Source organism: Podarcis gaigeae, assembly GCF_964106915.1.
Source record: "Podarcis gaigeae genome assembly, chromosome: 2".
NCBI lineage: Eukaryota > Metazoa > Chordata > Lepidosauria > Squamata > Lacertidae > Podarcis > Podarcis gaigeae.
The window spans coordinates 97,524,253-97,549,324 of record NC_139679.1 but is presented as its reverse complement, the minus strand read 5'-3'; the positions used below and the strand labels follow the sequence as shown (position 1 = coordinate 97,549,324).

Sequence of the window (25,072 nt, the reverse complement as noted above, 5' to 3'; positions counted from 1 at the left end):
TCTATTAATGTTTGTTTTCCTTTCACTATTATTAAACTCAAAAGCCAAATCCAACTGGAAAAACGATGCCATTTGAGTTCCCTTGTCATCATGTGATAAGTATGAGAAATGTATGTGCAATAGCCAAATGGCCAATAGACAAAACACCCACTCCAAGTGACGTACTGTTTTCCATACAGCACAGACAAAATCAAAACAACGGAGCTGCTGCAAACAAAAACAAAATCACATTTCCCATAAGCATTCCAGACAGAGCAGTTGTTTTTTTACAGGAAAAGAAGCTGGGAAGGAAACCAGAATATGAGAGAGAAAGAGAGAGAGAGAGAGAGAGAGAGAGAGAGAGAGAGTCCATACCTCTCCTCCACAAGACAGAACTTTTAAGCAAGCAGGGTTTACACGTTTTGTTCTGAAACACACAACAGTTAACAGCTGCATATGTATTCAGTAATTTCAGCGTCTTGTACCCAGACCAGTTAAAAAGATTCAACAACTGAGTCCAGTTTCAATCTGCTTTCTCTGGCATAATGCCAGTAGCCGCTTTGGTGACAAAACCCAGGTTTTACATCAGTATACATGAGGTCAGAACCCGGCCCCTCAATTTCAAACGAAATGTGAAATCCAGCCCAAGGGACTGGTCCCATTCACAAAAAAACAGTAAGGTCGCAGGTTAGGGAGCAAAAGTGTGAGTTGGTTTTGTTTTCTTTTTTGTAAAAAGTAATGGAATGGGAACAATTAGATTGGAAATTTCAGTGCTGTGTGTTTCAAATAGAATTTCAAAAAAGGAGAAACACTTCAAATTGCTCCTTTGCCATCTGTAGAGTGCCCAGTTAAAAACTGCCACTTGAGAAAATGGGTCTGTGTTATCTTTTTAAAAAATAAATAAAAATAGTAATAATATGACAGACTGCCGTTGGTATAACTCCGTTAACATATCTGCCTCTGTAAAGTTATGGTATCTGTGCTTAGCTGAGATACCTGGCAATAAATTGTGGCAACATGGCGAGTATCAACAGCTGCATTTTGCTATTTTAGCTGAGCAGCATAGAGTATCTCCATCAGAGTGAATTCTTGTCAGCTGCACTCTTTGCTAACACAATTCCTATGTTTTGCCTGGCAGTAAATGGACGCTTCTGCCCCAGCATCATCTAAACAACTCTGTTAACATTTGCCCTCAAGCGTCTCTCTCTTTGTCCAGTCCCTGTCTTCTAACAGATGTCATCCAAGTCTAATCAAGCATAAAATGGTCATAAATATTTCTTTCTGGTAGATTTCACATTCGCATTTCATGCAGGGACATGATATTTTTCTGCTACCTCCAGGGAGTACCTAATGCAAAAACCAGTTACTTACATTCAAGGCTCATGTTCCTTTACTAAAATGCAGCACATGTTCTCAGTTCAGAGACATAAAACACAACACACACACACACACACAAGACTTTATCTTCTTTTGTTTAACTGCCCCCCTTAAATGATGCACACCACAGTTTACACTAAAATATACCATCGCTTCCTGTTTAATGTGAAATCCCCAAAGCCGTAATATACTAGTCTTATGGAATTAAATGCAGTTGAAATACCTTAATTATTGCCCAAAAGAGATTTAGCTCCTAGATACTTAATTGAACTAACAAGCTATTTAACAAATGTGTGAGATAAGAAAGGCAGCTTTCTATTTTGGCTGATTTTATGCACAATTTTACAACCTACTTCATCATATTTAGTTAAAACAATAAAATGAACCTAGGGTATAAATTTGAGGTTCATGCCTATTTAGCAGATGAAAAAAGGAGAAAGATAAGTGTAAGACAACTGATTTCCAGCACTTAAACTTTAATCATTCATAGGGAAACTACGTAGGCTAATTAATTCTGTCTACTTAATGAAAGAAACCACAGCGAAATCATATTCCTTTCTGGCAAACTTCATAGTTAACATGTCAGAATGTAAAATAAAACCAACCTGAGATTATTTTCAAAGCCATATGTCTATTTGTTACTCTTTTCTACCCCCTCCACTGTTATGTTTGTCAAAACAGAAATCTTATACAGCTATTTAAAACAAACCACAAACGCTTAATGATACAGATCACAACAGCGAAGCTTCTCTTCGATTCTCTTCTCCCCATCCCCCCACCTCCCCTTTCTCTGTTGAGCCTAATATTTGATTACTGTTAGTCAAATCAAGCTTTCAGGCAAATAATCTCCATTTTTTAAGTTAATGAGATGTGGTCATGTCGACAACAGCTTGCAGAAACTTTTGATTCCTGCAGGCTGTGCTGGCCTCTTCTACAGCAACTACTACTGTTTGAACGAGTCACATTTGCCAAAATGACTGATATAGACAAGTGCACATTTAAAAGAGGCACTAATTAAAAAAATACCCACTGGTGTCAATTTAAATACCATGAGAATAAACTGTTATAGTAGCTTGGCTACCATCTCATGGCTTTCTCAGAGCACCTTTAATTCCAATTGAATGGAATTTTCATTGCAAATATACTCTTTGCATAAGAACACATTTTTTCCTCCTCATCGTGGAGGAATTAAGGGTTTTGATATAATTAAACAAATTATGCTAATATTTGTTTCACATAAGCTATTAAGCAAGCCCCCCAGAACAAGTCCTAATTGAGAAAGCTCCAAAGAGCCGTACTGCTGAGATAAGCAGCAAATTTATACTGTTGATTTTAGAGCACCCATTTACAACTTATTTCTTTATTGGAACTCTGTCCTTTCTATAAGACCCCCAGCTATATTGAATAACACTGAAACAATTTTCATAACTCCTATTGGCCACAGTCAAATGTGCCCCACCCCACCAGTCCAAATGAATAGATAAGAGACCTGGAAAGAACTTTTTCCAATTTTTTTTGACTTCTCAAAAGGTTTTCTGTTTTGGCAGGGAATTCAAACAGCACAGCTGTTCTGTAGCGTAAGCTGATGCGATACCAAAAGGGGGGGGAGGGAACGGTCGGTGCTGAGAGGGTTATATCCATTTAAGGGGTTAAATATGCAATTACCGCTGACTAAAACCAGAGAGACATATAGATAAACAGAAGAAATGAAGTCCCCAGGTTCCATTCAGAAGCCTTCATCACATTACTACCAGACAGAAAACTCTTTAAGTACCATTTTCAGATGTTAAATCATTGTTCTTGCAGCACATATTCTCGCTATTCCTGGGGGAACAATATCTGAAGACAGCGTGCTAACAAATGCAATCCAGTAAACAGGCATTTTCTCTCTTGTTGTTAGTACCTTTGTGTTCCAGCTTCCAGCTCTGTCATCCATGCCTTCTCTCTGCTTTGAAGTTAAAGTACTGAATGAGCGTTGTCATCTATTATCCAGAGTGTGCATGTAGATTATAAATAAGAAATAAAAGTGACTTTCAGTACACTGCTTTTGCATTAGCAAGTTGCCTTCTCTGTTACCTCCTCTGTCCTTCATACTGCACTACCAACATTATATTAGAATCCAACTTCATCTCCTGCAGACTGAAAGGAACACCCTAGGAAAAATATGTGCACAGCAGACACACAAGTTTTATTGCAACAAACAAATCCTGCCTTTTAAACAGGCCTTCAATTTAGCTTTAAATATAAATATTTAGGCCTTGTTTGCAAAGGTCCCTTGGGCCTATCTGAGACTGAAGTGGGTAGGGCTGGCTGAGAGGCGTAAGATGGGCCAAGGGAGAATTGAGCTTGGGAAATGTAACAATTAACTGGGACTAAAAATATGGTGCATGAGAGACAGCAGACAAGGAAACGAGGAATAGGTTGAGGGATTCCAGGGCTTGCAGCACCACTGCTCAGAAGTATCAGAGCCCAAACTACCACTTTCAAGTTAATTAAAGGACTCTTCAATTTGCATTCTCGGACTTTAAACAACAGAACTCTATTAGTCGCACTGAAGTTTATTTGTTGGGGATAAATCATTATATGTGTGTGTATATACAGTGGTACCTCGGGTTATATACGCTTCGGGTTACATACGCTTCAGGTTACAGACTCCACTAACCCAGAAATAATGCTTCAGGTTAAGAAGTTTGCTTCAGGATGAGAACAGAAATCATGCTTAGGCGGCGCGGCAACAGCAGATGGCCCCATTAGCTAAAGTGGTGCTTCAGGTTAAGAACAGTTTCAGGTTAAGTACGGACCTCCAGAACGAATTAAGTACTTAACCTGAGATACCACTGTATATATATATATATGATTGATCAACTATTTATGTTTAAAATCTTGTTTATCTTATTTATATCGAGGCATATGGAATTATGCATGGCAAATTTAATGCACGGCACTGTTACAGATTACTGAAACTAGCCAGATCAATGCTCTTCTCTATATATTCAGGCCAGCTCCTCAACGTTTTGTCACATGTTAGCGTGTGAAGGAACGTAATCCACAAGAGGAGAGGGGTTGGCTTAATCCATAATGGCTGAAGTCACCAGGCACCATTCTCCAGCCCTTTCTTTTAACACCATTCAAAGTTAACAAGCCATCAGCTAGTTACTAATAACAAAATGTACCATATGGAACCAAATTGTGGCGCCAGCTCTAGTATTCTCATATGTTTTTTTTCAGTCCACTAAAAAAAGTTCTCCTCTGCAATCAAGTTGCAAGAAAGAAAATTCCACCTAAACATGAGGAAGAACTTTCTGATGGAAAGAGCTGTTCAACAATGGAATGGTCTCCCTCAGAGGGTTGTGGGCTCTCCTTCCTTGGGGGTTTTTAAGCAGAGGTTGGATGGTCATCTGTCATATATAATTTAGTTGAGATTCCTGCATCACAGGGGATTGGAATAGATGACCCTCAGTGTCCCTTTCAACTCTACAATTCTATCAGTAGGACTTACAAATGAATTTAAACATGGTATTAGTCATGTGGAAACTGTAGCTAATAGTCTGAATGTGTGAAACTGCTAACATCAGTAATGCCCTGCTATGCCACCACAGATTACTCCCCCTTATTGTCTCATGCACCTCAGGGAGGTGGCAAGAGACAGCGACCTCTGATTACTCATTATGGGGTGATGGAAGCATTCAGCTTAAATATTTTGACTCGCCCTTATTTAATGAACATAGGATCAGGGTGTAAAGGTTGAATTAAGTACATCAGCACAAATGAAAGCTAAATGGCACATGTGAGAGTTAAACTGACATCTGTTTGGACTTGTTCTTGCCACTCACTAATGTCTGTCATTCAACTTCACTGCAGTAACACTGAGTCGGAGTTTGGAATTCCTATTCTTTTACTACACTAAATAATAATAATAATCCCAGAAAACAAGATTTATTCTATTTCTTTGTTACACTTTGCCCTGACTCGCAAAATTTCAAACCAGCTATCCTGTCCCAAGATTTACACACCTGTCTTCCAAGGACAAAAAGGGAGGACATGGGGTTTATTCCAATTTACTTTCACAACAGCCCTGTGATACAGGTTAGGGTTAGGGATAAGGACCTGCTGAAGGTCACCCTGTGAACATCATGGCTAAGTAACACTTTGAACGTAGTTTCCTCAGTCCATCTCTGACACTCAAAACATCTCACCAGAATAGCTCTCATGCGACTGGATTTTCTTGTTGAATATTCCTTTTACGTGGCCGCCTCTCCTGGTGTGCCCCATGGAGGACATTATGGTCTAGAAGTAACACCCTGAAGATCCCAGGCCCCAGGGAGATTAGACTGGCCTCGACCAGTGCCAGGGCCTTTTCTGCCATAGCCCCAGCCTGGTGGAACACTCTCTCACAAGAGACCAGGGTCCTGCGAGATTTGACATCCTTCCGCAGGGCCTGCAAGATGGAGCTGTTCCATCAGGCCTTTGGTCAGGGTTCAGTCTGACTCATTTTCTCTTTCTATAAGAACAAGCACAAAGGAGGTTTCCCAGCCCGCTCACAGGTCCTTATAATATCAGTGGAAACAGTTGGTCCTGGCGAGTATTAACTGCTTTCAATTTTAATCTGAGGATTGTCATTTGTTCAGTTTTAATTTTAATTTTAATTTATTTGAATTAATTTTAGGATGCATTTTAATCAATTGATTGCTTGTTTTTATGCATATCATATCACTTATATGATGTTAGCCGCTCTGAGCCCAGCTCCGGCCAGGGTACAAATAAAAAAATTGTTTAGTTTATTTAATCTTTATAACATCCTCCTGCCATTTTTCTTCATTTAATATTTCCATCCCACTTTCCTTATAGATAATGCTATATTTATTGTTTTGTACACCAAGAATGATGGGTTTCAGTGGGCAGGATCCAGGTAATCTAGTTGTCACTGAAGTATCTGACCACATCACATGTGATTCTATTTTTCAACCACGTGATGAGCTTTGAAGAATTGTGAATGACTCATGATTATGTGGCACACATATCTTTTTTCAATCTTGAGCTAACATTTGTTGATAGAAACACAGTAGAAAACAGGACAGCTGAGCCCAATCTACTTACAGCACAATCCTCTATGTGTCTATTCAGAGGTATGACCCACTGTGTTCAATGGGGCTTAATCCCAGGTAAGTGGATGAAGGACTGCAGCCTTAGAAATTGACAAAATGGTGAATTTTAATGACGACTGATATGTGTAATTTTTGTTTTCACTCCATGTAAGGCTTCCTTGCTGATCTACATTGCCTTGTCTATGATATTGGGGAGGTTTCCACAGGCATGAACAAAATCAGATGTCCATATAAACAGCAGACCACTAAATGTCATAGCTGACAACAATTTGCAAATTAAAGAACAGAAACTAGATTTTCCTGCCTATGGAGAAAACTTTATATTTTCGCTTGTACTTTATGAATCCTTTAGCATACTTGCAAGAGTACTCAGACAAATCTCTAATAGTTTATGCCAAACAACTGTCTTTTCATTTGTGGACTAGCATTCTGGGTAGAAGAAAAACAGCTAGTTAACAAAACATTTGAAAGAATTAAAAGCATCCTCCTCTGTGAGCAAAGAAACATTGCTAATCACTGCTAAGCCTTCATAATCCAGTCTTCACACAAGTTAAAAGTAAAGAACTCTCTGTAAAGTAGCTTCAAAAGGTCTCTGCTAATCAGCAGAACTTGGTGAATAATTCTGTGATAAAAATGGGTGTGTGTGTATTTCATTCTGTATTTTTCTTTCCTATTATGAAAGGAGTTCAAACGTACCATGCAATAGTGAATCCGTGTGTCAATCCTCATGCCTGTCAATCAATGACAGCTATTCTGGATGACTTCAGTGGGACTTACGCTAAGGTAAGTGTGCAGGATTGCAGCCTTGGGAAAGTGATGTTTGGAAGTCCCAATGGAAGGATTTGATTGTTACTGACCTTATTAGGAAAACTTGCCAGTATATAATGCAAGTATCAGTGGCATCTGCTTTTGTAGTACTCCTTCATCTGAGTTTTAGCTTGCAGAGTTATTTCCCACCCTCATGCCATCAGTGTTTGATTTGTACACAATCAGCTACAAAGGAAGGATGCATTTTACTATAATTCAGGGTACGTATGGATGCTGCCTCTGCTGGATTGAGAATGATTTTGTGGGTCTACATTCCCTGATACAATAATTTCCAGATCAGAACACAGCAGCATATTTCCAGAATTTTAAACAAACAGAATGTTAAGTTACATTTTAAACTACATTTTAAATTACTATAAATAAGACAAATACAAAATTTAATAAGTTCACAATTTTCCAAAACCTAGATAGTGTTTTTATTTTCATTTTTGTGAAAGGGTATTTTACTGCAGAACAATTTTTGTTGTTGTTGTTGTTAAACTTCTAGTTTTTTTCTTAACTCATTAGCAGAGTGACGATGTGGGACAGCTTGTACATCACTGTGCAGGCTAGTAGTGGTAACAGAGCACTGTATGGAAATGAAAGCAGCCTCCTACCCCACTGCTAGCCACCCATCAGCAACAGTAGCCATCAGGTAAGGGTGATGGGTTGCCTGCCTCCCACTCAGTGCCTAGTTAGTGCTGGATTAAATCTTATCCTAGCCCTGTATGTCACTGAGATTCAGGATCAGTGATTTGCATTTATATAGACCAGTGGTGGTCAAACTGGGCCCTCCGGCTGTTTTGGGACTACAATTCCCATCATCCCTGACCACTGGTCCTGTTAGCTAGAGATGATGGGAGTTGTAGTCCAAAAACAGCGGAGGGCCAAGTTTGGCCACACTGATATAGACAGATAGCTTCAGAAAACTGAGAATGGTGCATGTGCAGAATCTCTTCTAATAACATTCTGGCGGGAAAGTAAACGGCATTTCCATGCACTGCTTTGGTTCGCCAGAAGCGGCTTAGTCATGCTGACCACATGACCCGGAAGCTGTATGCCGGCTCCCTCAGCCTATATAGTGAGATGAGCACCAGAACCCTAGAGTCGTCCGTGACTGGACCTAATGGTCAGGGGTCCCTTTACCTTTTTATGCACATAGGCAGGAGAATCCTATGGTTCTGCAATGCTGGCAGCCTCTACAACACTGGCATATCATAGCTGTCATCCAATGCTTTACAAGCAGAAAAGTCTAGAGCACAACAGCGGCTACAGAAACAACAGTAGCAGCACCAACTGGTTCTTGCAGCGACAGACTCCTTTGTAAACCACTGCAACCCATGAACCACAAGTTGCTTGTTGATGATGCTTCCACACTGGCCGTGCAAGAAAACAGTAATAATGCCCATACATTCTATGAGCTCATTCACCCAGTACATGCATGGCCATCCCACAAAATGACAACAGACCATCTAGAAGGGACCACAGATCCTTTCTTAGTGTGGACGTATATAGCAAAAAACATTCATAATTTCTCCACGCATTGGTTTGAAAACCACAGCAACAACAAAAACACGTATCCTGCAAACAACCACCAATTGGGCAAGCAGACAACCTGCCCCAGAAAGAGAATCAAGAAATGCCATTCCAATCAGAACAGGAAGAAGATACATGATGGGGCCTTTGAAATCTCCCAGGGGTCTAGTCAATGGCAAACCACCTCCCCTGCCTTCATGCAGGGCATCCAGGGAGTACAGCCATATGGGCAGTTACTGAAGGGTCCCAGTGTGTGAGTAACTGAAAAAAGGCTGCTGGTGGAAACCCATCACTACACAGACATTACTACAACGCTACATATTCCCCCCTGTTGGAACAGCATTGCGCTCCACCATCATAAAAGTGTATGAGAACCAACCAATCCCATCCAGTAAGTCAATGACTCTTAGGCAAAGGTTTTAAAAAATACTCAAAATAAACAAACAACTCCATAGCCCCCAAATTTTGGACAAATTAGGAAACCCAGCTTGTTGAAAGTTGTGGTGGTAGCAAAGTACAACACACTACGGGCTCCTTCAGACAGACCTAGAGTGCAGCCTTGTATATACTTACTAGGGAGTTAGCACCATCAACAGCAGCGGAAGTCACCTCTGAGTAAGTACGTATAGAACTGTGGTCGAAGGGCTGTATCCAACTGCACCCTCCGTCCGAAAAAAACCCACATTGCCTGTAAAGGGTTAGGGGGCGATTTGGAACAGCTGGGGAGGTGGTGTTGGGTATTCAGGGGTTTGTGAGACTATATGAACACTGCCTTTCTTCCCTGGTCCGCTGAAGGGAGCATCCACTTGATCTAAGAGAGGGACAGAACTGGATCTAACCATGTGCCCCTGTATTTCAAACCCTTACAGTGATTTACATATTATTCAAAGACTCCTAGCTGAACAGCTGAATTGCCTCCAATGAGAAGCACTGTAGGTGAAGGTTATGTGAAAGCTTTGCCTGTGTTACCTGATCTTCTGTTTTACACATAAATACGTCAGCTGATACTGCAGCCACCGAGTGATGAACAAGCATGTATGTGAGCAAGCCCTCATGACTGAAAAAGATGTGACTTGGAAAGAAAAGAAAAAAGAAAAGCAAAATCACCTGAAGACACCCATAATACATAAATATATATATATATATATTTCGCTATTCAAGCAGGTTATGAATATTTTTAGTATTTCTTAAAACAGAGAATCATAATGGCTTCAAAATGCACAAAGTAGTGCCACAGATGGTAATGCTCAAATTACATTTACAACGTGAAGCCTGAAAAAATAATAATTCTATTTTTGTACGTTTTAATTGACAAGAAATATTTGGTTTACCTGGGCCGTGAAGCATGAAAATGAGCAAGTGTGAATCAAGTTTAAATTTAAAAGCAGTGTGAAATGAGCTATTCATGAGGGCTTCACAATTTACAATTTACAGAGGGAATACTATTTTCTTTTACAGAAACAGAATTTTATGGTTTCTAGTACATATATGCTGACTTACCAAGTGAAGCTGTTCCGAGTGGCGAATAGTCAGGCAGACCCAGCTGTCCACTGGATGGCTGAATAGACTACTGGAATGTTATGTTCACAGACAAAATTAATTTAATTTAGCTCAACTTGGAGCTTAAGCTTTGAAGCTGTCCCACATAGCTATTTGAGCAAAAGCAGCTTCAGGAGGGGGGAAATGGAGTGGAGTGGCAGAGAAAGCAAGGGGTGCTTAATTCTTCCTCTACAGCTTGCTTCCCCAACCGCTGCTACTGCCCTAGGGTTCCTAAGTTGTATGTAAGGATCCATCAGTCTCAGAGCCACCTGCAACTCATCTGTAGTATAGGGCAATAATAATTAATGTTGACTATCTTATCTTAATGTACAGTATACACCAAATGTTTTGAGTATACAATATAAATACTAGTTAGCTTCTCTTAAGCACTGCACCGATTCTTCAGTGTATGATTCTCAGGAACACAAATGATTTGAAACAACAAAATGTGATATAAAGTATTAAGAAATACAGCAGCAGTAGACATTAAAACCCAATACAGCTATAAAGTGAATGCTAAAAAGCAATTGTAAAACATGGCCTGGGTGCACTAAAGAAAAGTATTTACTTGGCACTGAAATGAGATCAACATCGGTACTGCACAAGTTTCTCTTAGGATAGCATACTAAGTGCAAGTTTCCATGACTGATAAAGCCCTCTCTCCCCAGTCACGACCTACCTAACGTCAGATGGAGCAGAGACTCAGAGAAGCACTACTCATGATGAACAATGGGTTTTGGGAGACCTAGGCAGAAAAAAGGGCCTTTCAAGCAGGGAGGACCCAGAGTCATTTAGGGCTTTATAGCTAATGAGAGTTGGACCATAAAGAAGGCTGATCGCCAAAGAATTGATGCTTTTGAATTATGGTGCTGGAGGAGACTCTTGAGAGTCCCATGGACTGCAAGAAGATCAAAGCTATCCATTCTTAGGGAAATCAGCCCTGAGTGCTCACTGGAAGGACAGATCCTGAATCTGAGGCTCTAATACTTTGGCCACCTCATGAGAAGAGAAGACTCCCTGGAAAAGACCCTGATGATTGAGGGCACAAGGAGAAGGGGACGACAGAGGACGAGATGGTTGGACAGTGTTCTCGAAGCCACTAGCATGAGTTTGACCAAACTGCAGGAGGCAGTGGAAGACAGGAGTGCCTGGCGTGCTCTGGTCCATGGGGTCATGAAGAGTCGGACACGACTAAATGACTAAACAACAATAGCAAGCTAATGAACAGCATTTTGAATTGTCAGTGGAAACAGTCCAGCAGCCAGTTTAAGTACTGCCTGGATACATTCTATGTAGCTGGTCCCTGTTAGAAGCCTAGCAGCTGAATTGAATATTAACTGAAGTATCCAGTCTTCAAGGCAGCCCCACAGACAATGCATCTGAGAATTTACCAGGCCTTAGATGAAACTCTCAATAGCGGGAAGTGTGGTGGTGTTCACCTAACCTTTGTATTACACCAACCTTAATGCTGCCTTGTTTCTCCCAGTAATCTGCAACATGACTAATGAGAGGTCAAGGGAGCAACACAGCTCCCCACCCACCCACAAAGTCCACTGCCCGGTTATACTATAGCAGGTATGGGGAAACTGGGAAATTGGCCCAAGCAAGTATGGCCAATGCTCAAGGACAAGGGGAGTTTTAGTCCAGCAACAAGTAGATGGCCACAGGTTCCCGAACTCTGACCTGTAATTTCCATATGACATTTGAAATGATCTCCTGTAATTATTTAAGATCAAACTGAGCAAACCATTCTGTAATAATATATTTGATGTAACTTAAAAGTACCCCTTCAGTTAACATAGCTTACATTCATGGGTGCTTTTTTATGGGTGTAACCTATGCTGGGCAGTATCTTTAACTCATTCTTATTTTCATGAGAAAGATGATTGGAAAATGTATATTTTAAAAAAGGGAAGTGTGGGGGAGGGGAGAATATGTCTATGAAAATGTAGTGTAGAAAAAAAAACTTACAAACCCCTGCATTTTCACCTATTATTAGGAACTTCAAATATAATAAATACTGACAAGCTTTCTTTCACTTCTCTATTACCATCATATTTTCCTGTAATGGTTTAAATTAAGTCTTTAAAAGTTTTCACAGTTGTTTTTCTTTCTTTTTAAAGGGGAAATGCATCCTTTGAAAATATTAAATACATGGCTCCAAACATGTGAACACACCTTATACCTACACAGATAAAAATACAAAATGAAAACTCTGATTGTAGCCTCAAGCCTTGATAGTGTCAATGTAGTACAAATAAGATAAAAGGGCATTTTTTTTAAAAAAAATCTACCTAATGGACTGTGCTTTTTACTGAAATAAATCAGAGATCTAAAAAACAAAAAGAGACAAAAACAGTATCTACCTTAATGAGATTTTTAATTTCTGTCATTGTGCTGCTTTTATATTTCTAAGTTCTCTGAGACAGAATCTCTCCTGAGAAGCAAAAGACATTTTACACACATTTTTCTATCTACTGAAAGAGGTATATTGTGCCCTTCAGTGAACATAAAATTGATATTATCATGTCTTAGTTTATATACCACTACTTAACCTTCAGATTAAAAGTTATTAGATTTGAATGACTAAAAAGATATCATGTTACCTTCCATTCAACATCGAGTGATCAGAAAACTTGAGGGGTAAAGGCAAGTGCAGTAAGACTGCTTTGCTGGTACAATTCCCCATCCACTTCCATGTACCAGCGTTGCCCAAAGGCATGGAAGGGTCTGCTTTGCAAGCGCATAACTGGAAACAATGATGGAAGGAACAAATTCCTTTCTGTTGTCAATGTGGGTAATGGTTCCCTCTCAAATTATTCACTACCGGAAAAGCAATCCCACTCATGAAAACCCAACAGCAAAAATATACTCTAGAGCCAGCCCTGAAGAATGTATGGGGAGAAAAGATTCCTTCACATCATCAACCACCATTTCAGTCACAAGGAAAAGTTAGTGAGTGAAAACTGGTCCTCCAAGTTACTTAATCTGCCCATAAAAGGGGTGAGTGGAAGGTGATTATTCCACCCCCTTCTCTCCCCTAAAGTTCAGGCAAGCCTAAAGAATGGGGTGGGCTGTAGGAGAAGGGAGAGATCAGAGAGAGGCACCTTTTCTGACCATAAACTCTGACAGGAGAGTTCTTTCAAGGGGTAATGCCCAGGGTAGGAGATGGTGTGAAAGTCACCTTCCATCCACCTCCTTCAGTAGGCACATATTTGGATCCAGCCCTAAGTCTCTGACTGCCCTCACCTCCAGTCTTCCCCAGTCTTACCCATGACTTTGCTGTGCCTTTGGCCTCATTTACTACATCAAAAACTTTATCTCCTCCCTACACAATTTGGCAGTGGCTGGGTATGACAATATATCATGTATCTTCTGAATTAACTTCTTTATTCAAATATATTCTGCAACTTCAAGACTTGAATGTCACCTCTGCAACATTCATGAACATAGAATCCAGATAGTGCTCCTTTTTTTGGACAAATTATCCACAGAATGCCCCTGAAATCTATGAATGGGACAGTGTTAAATATTGAACATTACATTCAGCAGGACTTATGACATGTGCAATGTGTACACACACACTTACTTCCAGCCTTAAAGTTATGGAAAAGTAAGAGTATGCCAGATTATTCATTATTACTTTAGGGGTGTGTCAATGAAACATCATGCACACAACTTCATTTGTATTGTTCTGAACTAAACCATGAGTACACATATTAAGGCAGATATTTAACTTAAGTTTTCAAAACAACATGAGTGACTCTTCATAACTACATCAAGCTGCAGTTCAAACACAAAACGATGAAAGAAACAGTTTCCTATATGAAGTGTTATTTCTCTGCGTAAACTTTCATCTTGTTCCTCTATGCACTGCTTGCATATGTAACTATTCTATGTTGTCATAAAAGCACTCGTCTCCTAACCATTTTATCAAGCAATGTGAACACTACCTAAAAATATATACTCCAGGGAAATGATAAGATTTACATCAGGGGTAGGCAACCTAAGGCCCGTGGGCCGGATGCGACCCAACTGCCATCTCAATCTGGCCCACGGCCGTTTCGGGAATCAGTGTGTTTTTACATGAGTAGAATGTGTCCTTTTATTTAAAATGCATCTCTGGGTTATTTGTGGGGCATGGGAATTTGTTCATTATTTTTTTTCAAAATATAGTCCAGCCCAACACATGGTCAGAGAGACGGTAGACCGGCCCATGGCTGAAAAAGGTTGCTGACCCCTGATTTACATTATACATACACTACCAATTTTGCCAGCTGACCACTAGCTTGCCAATAAATGCAAGCACACTTGCAAAATATCTGTGCACATCTGTCCACATAATGACCTTTTCCTCTTGACATTCTGGCAAATAAATCTGCAACCAGCGTAGCTTAACCCATCCACAAAGCACGGGCTCCTAAATGTTAAAAAGAATGTTGGATTGAGTTTGTCACCATTTAAATCTATGGCATCAAAGCGGAACAGTTTATCATTGAAAAGAAGTTTGTGTTTCTGCTGCTGAGCAACACAGCTTTTCAGGTCTTCCTATTATAATGCCTACTCCAATTTCTCCACCTCTCCTTTTTGAAACCATAACAATACTTAATGATCCAAATACCTGACTGGCTGTAAAACAACCATTTTAAATAACAGATGTTTCCCTAAAACTTTGCAAGAACTGAGAAAGGAAACTTGTCCAAATATTATGGCCAATGCTAGATATTTTTAAAGCAACTGAAAGCTGCATGCCTCCGTACATGCACAAAAATCCCAACCAGAATTCTACGCTTTGTTATTATCATGGTCATATTTTCTGTGGTCCAGCATGACCTAAAACAGCCAGCCATGCTGATCTTTTAATACATACTTCATAGGATGTGATGCTTCCCTCCAGCAATTTGATGCTCCCAGAACACTCTGAGGCATCTCATTTCCTTGTCAAAGCTTCTGTCCTGTTCTCCAGTGTCTAAGCTTCACATCTTTCTAAGAACAAGGAGCTCCCCTAGGCTACTCCAGTCTTCAACATGGGTAGCCTCACTCATGATTCAATTATCTACTGAAGGCTTCATTGGGATGTGTGGTGACCAACATGATTGTTGTTACTGAGTTACTGTAGGCTGATTATTCTCAACATTTATAACAAAGGCAGATTCTGACAAAATATATTAAAAGATTGTCCAGTAGCACCTTAGAGACCAGCTAAGTTTGTTCTCAGTATAAGCTTTCGTGTGCATGCACACTTCTTCAGATACACCGAGTCACCAGACGCTTATATATAGTGGGAGGGTAGTGGGAGATGGGCGATTGTCTCAATGGGTATGGTAAACCTGTTGACGACTGTTAACGACTGCAATTAGTCCTACAGGAAAAAGCAAGGGGTAGTATGCAGATGATTAGCCTATGTAATGAGACAGGAATCCAATATCTCTATTAAGACCAGGTCTCTCCATAGTTTTCAGTTTAGTGATAAATTGTAATTCAGCAACTTCTTTTTCAAGTCTGTTTCTGTAGTGTAGTGGTTATCACATTCGAGCTGGTTATCTGTAGTGTAGTGGTTATCACGTTCTAACTTGTTTTCCGTAGTGTAGTGGTTATCACGTTCGAACTGGTTTTCTGTAGTGTAGTGGTTATCACGTTCGAACTGGTTTTCCGTAGTGTAGTGGTTATCACGTTCAAGCTGGTTTTCTGTAGTGTAGTGGTTATCACGTCCGAACTGGTTTTCCATAGTGTAGTGGTTATCACGTCCGAACTGGTTTTCCGTAGTGTAGTGGTTATCACATCCGAACTGGTTTTCCGTAGTGTAGTGGTTATCACGTCCGAACTGGTTTTCCGTAATGTAGTGGTTATCACGTTCGAGCTGGTTTTTCGTAGTGTAGTGGTTATCATGTCCGAACTGGTTTTCCGTAGTGTAGTGGTTATCACGTTCTAACTTGTTTTCCGTAGTGTAGTGGTTATCACGTTCGAACTGGTTTTCTGTAGTGTAGTGGTTATTACGTTCGAACTGGTTTTCTGTAGTGTAGTGGTTATCACGTTCACCTCACACACGAAAGATCCCCGGTTCAAAACCGGGCAGAAACAGCCTTACACGCAGATTCTGACATTACACATTCAAAATATGGTACACACACCGATAATGTGTGTTTAAATGTCATGTAGGAAGCATCTGTTTTCAAGCGAAGAACGACACTGACTCCAAAAAATGTAAATCTTTGCTCGAGGCAGGTATGCAGATCATCCTACCCAGATGGCATTTGCTTGCAAGAGTTGTGTTCACACATGGCTTTTCAAAAGTAACGCCTGAAGCTGAACAGATCCTCTCCCTTCTCAACCACATAGATTTCAGATTTAATCTCCTCCCTCTTACACCCTCACATTATTCAGAAACATCCAATTTTGCCAATATTTTACTTTTCTGTTCATTCTTTCCCTTTTGGATCTATTTTTAAGCATTTGCTCTTCATGCAATGCAAGGTATTTTTTAAAAACAGATATTTGTAACGGGGTAAAACATTTGTAATGCCCCAAGTTTCCCCTATGATCAAGGTGACATGGTCAGCTACTCTACAGCTAAGGACTCTCCCTTTCTTTAGCCCAAGTTTTCAGCATGATAGACACAAGTAAAGTAGGGATGAACTGAGATAAGCTCCTCTTTATAGAGAAGTACACACCTCTCTTTCTTTTTTGTTCATAGCAAATATGCATGCCCCCACATGTGCAAGGAACACTGGAATGCAGAGCTTTCCCATGAATAACTTCTACATATGTGCTTAAAAGTTTGTCACTGCTCATGTTAAATATCATCTTATGACACAAGACTGAGTACCCACTAAACCTTTCCTTTATGTGCTTTGTACATATACGCCCCAAATTTCAGCGAAGAGCTATGAATAGCATGTATCTTATTTATTTAATTTTTTAAGTTCATTTGTGTTTTACAGCTTTATACCTTGCAAATGAACATATTTCACTGGGATATCATTTATGTAGCTTGTATTTCCTTACTTTGCACAAAATAATAACCAAATTGTACCTGTCGCTGTGCTTTCTAGGTTGTATGGAAAAACAGGTATACTGTACTTCTGAAATTTAGTCTTTCATTTTTTTCCTTAGCAGAATATGGTACTACCCTCAAGGACATGGCTCTCTCATTTAGCTTAACCACACAATCCCATTCAAAAAAATTAAAGCCACAGCAACAAGTTGCTATAAAAGCATTATGCTTAGTTGCTGTTCAAGGCTGCGTGTTCACCCAGCCATTGTCATTGGTATATGCCAATCCAGGGAGGGAGGGTGGAGTGACATCAATTCACTGGATAAAATTATTAAAAATATATATTAATGAAGCTGGTTCTTATGCAGCCATACACCCCTTAGGAATCATTGCAGGTAGCCTAAAAGAAGAACAAGGTACTTGACAGAGAACCAAATCAGAAGTATCCTTCACTGATACTTCAGACAATGCAATACAGTTGTCAAAAAGAAGAGGAGAAATGAAGAATTTACATTGCAATGCTGTCAGGAAACAGCAGTTCTACTTAACAGCCATTCAGATTTATTGAATGAGCATTTTATAGCAAGCATTCTGTTAAGTGACCCGAGAGCATATGTTGTATAGGGAGAAACAACTAAACAGTATGCTGCATGCTTGCTGTAGCTGTTTGAAAACAACTTTTTTTTTTCCTTTTTCCGCATTAACAGTACCTAGAAACAGTATCTGGAAACCACAGCCATCAAATACACTGTGATACAGTTTTTGAGGATTGTTTGGATAGTATGCTCATTTATAAACAAACAAACAAAATACACATGCACACATGTTTAGTATGGATCTGTTATTAAACTAGCAAGTTGTTTGCTTCATAAAAGAAAATTCTATGACAAAAGAAAAAGGGAAGTGTATGGAGACCTACGGACAAGACTATAAACCAAAGGTGACTTTATATAAGTCAAACGCAAAACAGACAGTTAGAACTAGGTATGAGCTAAATACTCATTCCTTTACATTCCATTAAATTCATCTCCTTGAAAGGCACTCCTGCCTCTCCTTGAGCATTCAGGTAGGTTGCTGCTGAGTGACGTGATAAAATGCATATAATGATTAAGGTATTACTTCACTCAACAGTGACCCCTCTGGTTCATTATGGTGTGGTCTTGATTATAGGTAGGTTAGAAGGTGGTAGCCATGATGTTGATGAATATTTGGTGAAAAGAGAAATGGCAAATATATGTAATACAATTTTTGGATCTCTGAGCTGCCAGATACTCCATTAGAATGTATTATCATGCTGCTGTGGAAGTTATAAGATGGCTTTTTGTTATTTCAAAGTATTAACTTATTTCATTTGTTGCTGTGTATTTTTTTTAAAAAATGGCAACTAGTCTGTGATTTTGTATGAAGAGCAATATAGAAATGTGTACCAGCAAAAACAGATTGGAAAGAAGCAAAAGGTTTAGAAAAATGCAGATACACTAACAATGGAATTAGCTCATTTTGCTGTGAAGTCTCTTGGAGAAGAAGGCTTTTGTGTACAGTGTAGTTCCAACATATTTTACTGTTCTTATTCTCTTTCACTGTCCTATATTAATCAAAGCTGTAACCCCTGTTGTCTTTGCACTACGATTCAGAATGTGCCCCTGGCGAAGAATGAGGGAAAAGTCAACAGGAATTAAGTTTCAGTGCAACTGTTTACTCAACTGTGGCCTGCACTTATTGAAATTTTATCCATGGTTTTGTATGACTACTGCAGTAATGAATTCAGCATGGCTGTGATTTTCTCACTGATTGTATTCTCACTTCAAATAAGAGACCCATAGTAAGAAAACGGCTGAAATAACTGTCTATTGCATTTAACATCATGTGACTCTCAAAACAGCTAAACTGTAGTGGAATTATGTTGTGTGTGTTTTTTCCAAGGGGGGGGGGAAGCAACATTGGCTGACTACAATGTGTTTTCAACTCCTGTTTTCTACTGTACAACTACCTGCTGACAAGAGCATCATGTGCTCTGAAAAGTATTTACAAAGCTGCCAAATAACTTACTTAAAATACTTCAAGAATACATTCAGCATTACAGGAGACCAAGGTTGTAGTGACACACAGAACCCTCAGAGGCCCACCCCTTCTTCTTTTTAATGACCCACATTATGAAAGCTTGTTTTAAAAAGTACAATTATGATTAATTTTCCCCGATTCCAATATTACAGATAAATACAACATGACTTTCCTATTTAAATGTATTTTTAAATCTTTTATTGATAGACTTGATCATAATGGGAAAAAATCCAACACTGCTCTAATGGACTTCCCTCACACAACGGGACTTCTCCTTTCTCTCTTTCCCCAATATATCCCTTCCAGAGCAGATTCTGGGCACATATGGGGGTCTGCAGGGAAGGAAGGAGGAAAACCGGAAATCCCATTGTGTAAGGAGACGTCCGTTCCCAGTTGCATATGGATACCACCAGATTTCATCCAATCTTATTTCGTTGTATAAGTGCACATTCACAAATTTTGTACTAAACATTATTTTGTACAGTCATCAATGGACGACAGACTCAAGCTATGAACTCTTGATCTTTCTGACAAGAGTATCGAAAAAGTAATTCTGATTGGATAAATGAAACATCCATTTTACATTTGCCCTACAGGACAAACCACAGGTAAAAACCTAGTTTCTGTAAGTTTCTTATTTTGCTGGAAAATGCCACCATCTTTTTACATGGTCAAGTCTTCTCCCCCTGCTCCCTCCAGGTAGTGAAACATGAATATGTACCTGCTGCTGTTGAAGGTGGGCTAGGTCTGCTGCACCAATTTCCACTGAAGGTGTCTCTCCGTTTGATCTCGCTTCCCGTAGGCTGCACTCTAGTATATGGCTACCAGCGCTTGCTCCATTCTGAATGGCTGAACCGTTACTTTTTGTCTCAGTCCCAGATTCTTGCATCATGACTCAAAAACCTGAAATAATTCAATGGAAGGAAAAGGGAGAATAAAGCAGCTGTTGAAACACTTGTACATTAAGATATATCTTGTTTTTTAAAGCTTGCCGTAGCTGTAAACATTTAACCTTTCCCTTCGTACAATTTGTGCTTTCATTAATGGTTCAAACCACCAGTTTATGTTTATTTGTTAGTATAGCTATATCATCAGTAAATTATTTTTCTAAATATAGCAGCATTTACTCAACAGCTCCCCCCCCATATATATCTGCAGACGTAGATATGCAAGCTCTAGAATTCAATTTCTTTAATTGCATCTGAACACTTCACTTAAAACCTATAATACATTCTACATGGTACATTATGAAATATATATATATGTGTATATATATATATATATGCAACAGGATGCTTGCCAGCTTGCTGTAGGAGGATGTTGTGGGTGACAGACTTGAAAAAGAGCACATACATACTCAGATGCAAAGCATCACCTATCATCCACACCTTAGGCGTAGGGCACTGCCCCCACCCTAGGGGCTGTCCTTTGGAATAAACAGTATCAGATCCCTAGTGAAAGCCACCCTCTTAAACAGCCATGAAAAGGAGACCTGATTATCAGAAATGGATGACAACCCAAGCCAAACAACAACTATTTATTTTCACAGTTGAGCTACGCTCACAGGGGAAATGAAGACACCTGAGAGCCACTAGTGAATTCAAACATTTAAATGTGAATAATGTGGGCAAATAAAACTAGTATCCAAGTTGTATTACTTGAGAAACAACTGATTAAGGGCTTTGTCCAGCATCTGCAATAATACCCAGCTCTAACTCCTGATTCAAACTAAAGGCAGAAAAAGCTTCCTAAGCACACTCCCCCACCCCCTTTTTAACATTATACTGGCAGGATGGGAACTGATGCAGTGGAGTTCCTTCCCATGCGTTCTGAGTAACTTGAGAAACTCTGAACCACAGGGAATAGCACCTCCCTACACCTTGCCGACAAAGGTCTGTATAGTTAAAGCTATGGTTTTCCCAGTAGTGATGTACAGAAGTGAGAGCTTGACCATACAGAAGGCTGATCGCCGAAGAATTGATGCTTTTGAATTATGGTGCTGGAGGAGACTCTTGAGAGTCCCATGGACTGCAAGAAGATCAAAGCTATCCATTCTTAAGGAAATCAGCCCTGAGTGCACAATGGAAGGACAGATCCTGAAGCTGAGGCTCTAATATTTTGGCCACCTCATGAGAAGAGAAGACTCCCTGGAAAAGACCCTGATGTTGGGAAAGATGGAGGGCCCAAGGAGAAGGGGACAACAGAGGACAAGATGGTTGGACAGTGTTCTCAAAGCTACAAACATGAGTCTAACCAAACTGCGGGAGGCAGAGGAAGACAGGAGTGCCTGGTGTGCTCTGGTCCATGGGGTCATGAAGAGTCGGACATGACTAAACGACTAAACAACAACAACAAAATGGAGAGAAGGCATACTTTTTATGAGTTAATTAAACAGCTTCTGAGGGATGCAAGAAGGGAAAATCTGCTCTTAACTGAAGAGAAAAGGGAGAAAATTAGGAATAACTGTTATTCAATGAAGGCATTATGGTGTAATTATGATCTAGAACAAAAAGTAGAAGTGATTCAAATAGAATAAAACAGTTGCTAAAAATCTGGCTGATCGATGTATGAAACTATAGAACTTTTACAAGCTTCGTAAATTGAATCATTTGTGGAGCTCTTAAACAGTAGCCCTTCCCCAGCTCTTAAAACAGAGGCAAAATATTCTGAGGGTGAGGTGGGGAGATCACGCCAGGTAAAATGTATTTTTTTTTAAATTGCCACACACCTTAAAGTTATAAGGTCCCTCTGATAGTCTGAATCGTGGAGGACTATACTACTTTGGCTTCTTTTCCTACACCTAAAGCACCTTTGTCCATACAGAGCAATTCTCCCTCCTATCCCTGGTTATTGGTGTAGTTCCTTCAATCTCATTATTCCACCTTTCATCAATTTTAATTGTTTTGTTAATATGGATTTATAGATTTTAATTGTTTTTCTGATGATTTGCTAATTATTCCATATGATTCTTTGTTTGTGATGTTCTATTACGTTATTGTTATTTATTGTTTGCAAGTCACCTTGTGATTCATTTCAATGAAAAGTGACATCAAAATTTAATACATCAAATCAATCAATCAATCACATATACAGTGTTACTGATCAGGATGAATATCACTGGCTCAGAGAAACTGAGGACAGGGGCAGGGTTCAGCCTCTGGTTTTAAAGCTATTAAAACTTTTGATGGGGAAAAGGAGGAATACTTAAATTCTTTAAAATGATGATAAAGAAAGACATTCTGGATAGCATATAAGATAGCAAGGATAGTGGATAGATTGATATTGTTCTTGATTAAGTTGCCTTTGTTTGTGCATTTCAGCCATGAGCACACTGGCTGTCAAAGAAAAGTAAGAAAATATGCCTTCCATAGTTCCAGTTACAGATAGGTAGCCGTGCTGGTCTGCCATAGTCAAAACAAAAAAAATTCCTTCCAGTAGCACCTTAAAGACCAACTAAGTTAGTTCTTGGTATGAGCTTTCGTGTGCATGCACACTTCTTCAGATACACTGGAAGTATCTGAAGAATACACTGTGTGTATCTGAAGAAGTGTGCATGCACACGAAAGCTCATACCAAGAACTAACTTAGTTGGTCTTTAAGGTGCTACTGGAAGGAATTTTGTTTTGTTTTGACCATGGCAGACCAACACGGCTACCTATCTGTAACTGGAACTATGGAAGGCATATTTTCTTACTTTTCTTTGGTCTTTAAGGTGCTACTGGAAGGAATTTTTTTTGTTAAGAAAATATGGTCACTATTAAGACTACTTCCCAGAGAATCACCCAATTTTCATTTCTCACATGGTTATCGCTTTTGAAATCTCAGTGTAATTTCATGAACATTAATGCTCTGTCTCCAAGTCTGCTAAAGATTCTTATTATCAAACATGCAAAAGCTGGGCTGTCCATACAGATACAAGCAGTCTCTCTGAGCAACAGCACTGGTGTAAAATTTTGTCAAAACAAAGCCCTTGACTTCTTACATTTGTGAAAGATTTCAAGCTAACAAATAAAATCAGTCTTTATTTCAGGGCAGTTAATTAAGGTTGACCAAGTCAGGCAGAAGTAAATTAACTTAGGTGATCAATTATTTATATGAAGCAGAATAAATGCCCTTAAAGAACTTGGCCCAGTCGTTTAAGGATGTGTAAATTAAACTAAACAGATTTATGTAATATATTTCTATTTCAGCCATTGCTAAAAACGGTTTAAAGCAAGTGATTAAATGGCAAGACCTAGTCACAAAGCCTCAGCCTGTGGTAAGCACACAGGGAAGGCAAAACAACATCTAACCATTTTCTCCACTGAGATTAAACTTGTTGGTGAACATATTAGCAGTCTAGCTTCCGTTTTAAAAATATATAGAACATTTTGTTAAACATGTGAGGTGTACACAGCTTCAACAATCGCCATCTATGTTTTTTTTTACCTCTCTGTGCTTAGCTGGAATAAGTTGTAGAGGAAACTAGAGGTGCATGGCCAAAGCTAGTTCATGAAGGATTGCTAGCAGGCCCACCATATCTCTATAATGGCTCCGAGGAGCCTTGTAACAATCACCAACCTCCTCACTGGTAACTTCAATAGGAAAAAAGAAACTTTCAGAAACAAACAGGTTGTACTGCCTACACATTTCCTCCCAGGAAAGACAATGCACTAATATCGGGCTTTCACCTTCAGTGACAAAAAATGATGGTGTCAGCAAGTGAATAAGGAAAAAGTGAAATGCCTTGGTTATTTGTTCTGTGTTGTTGTGCTCTATCCTATATTGCCTCCATCAGCCACTCAAGGTGGTGCCCAGTGATATATGATGATGTATGCCAGGCATAGGCAAACTCCGTCCCCCAGATGTTTGGGACTACAACTCCCATCATCCCTAGCTAACAAGACCAATGGTCAGGGATGATGGGAATTGTAGTCCCAAACATCTGGAGGGTCAGAGTTCGCCTATGCCTGATGTATGCTGCGTGTTGAATTTCAACAGGGTTGTTGTTGTTGTTGTTATTCACCCACCCTTCACCTTAGGGTGCCTGGGCAAGTTACAACAATTTAAAATGCAATATTAGAAAAAATGGGGGGGGGAAACACACCTTACAATTACAAAGAATACAATCCCACAAAATAGGGTGGTCGGAAAAATACACACCTCATGTGTCAAACATAAGGAGGTCTGTATGTAAGGGAGCAATCTTTCAGCTATTTGGTGCCTGAATCTTTTAGGGCTTTAAACACCAATATTAGCACATTGAATTGGGCCTGGAAATGGACTAGCAACCAACGAGATGAGTTGGCAACCCACAATTTAAACTGTTAATTCAGTGAAGACTGATTAAGCATCCATTGATGCTCCTGTGCCAGAATTCGTCTCTACCCTTCCTAGGAGATAGCTGTTGCACGTGAATGTGGACAGGGTCATATTTGTCCCGTTTCTGGAACAACATGTTGTAGGAGTTTTTATGTCATTGACATTAAATCAATTATTTCCTGGGTAGTCGAACAGGGCCTAGTAACTTTGCTAAGCCACAGGTAGAAAACCACAGTCCAGAAACTAAGCCTTATGAGGAATGGTTGAAGGAGCTGGGTATGTTTAGCCTGGATAAGAAGAGAGTGAGAGTAGATATGATAGGGGGTATTGTTTTGTTGTTTTTGTTTTAACTATTTACTTGTGTTTTGACCTC

The 25,072-nt window shown here is 39.6% G+C and overlaps 1 protein-coding gene across 32 annotated transcripts in view; it reads right to left on the bottom strand.

Annotated features, from left to right (window-relative positions):
- Nucleotides 1-25,072, bottom strand: part of FOXP1 (forkhead box P1) — a 538,949-nt gene that overhangs the window by 217,769 nt on the left and 296,108 nt on the right. For 30 of the 32 annotated variants that reach the window (XR_014560509.1, XR_014560510.1, XR_014560511.1 and 27 more), the window contains one exon: nt 20,120-20,301. Coding sequence is in view for 29 of the 32 variants with exons in the window: in XM_083723838.1 (XP_083579964.1) it covers nt 20,120-20,290 (171 nt within the window). In the remaining 3 variants the exon portion in view is untranslated. Of the gene's footprint in view, nt 1-3,259; nt 3,339-20,119; nt 20,302-25,072 lie in introns of those variants that run through there. The other 2 variants (XM_083723847.1, XM_083723846.1) reach the window with 2 other exon arrangements.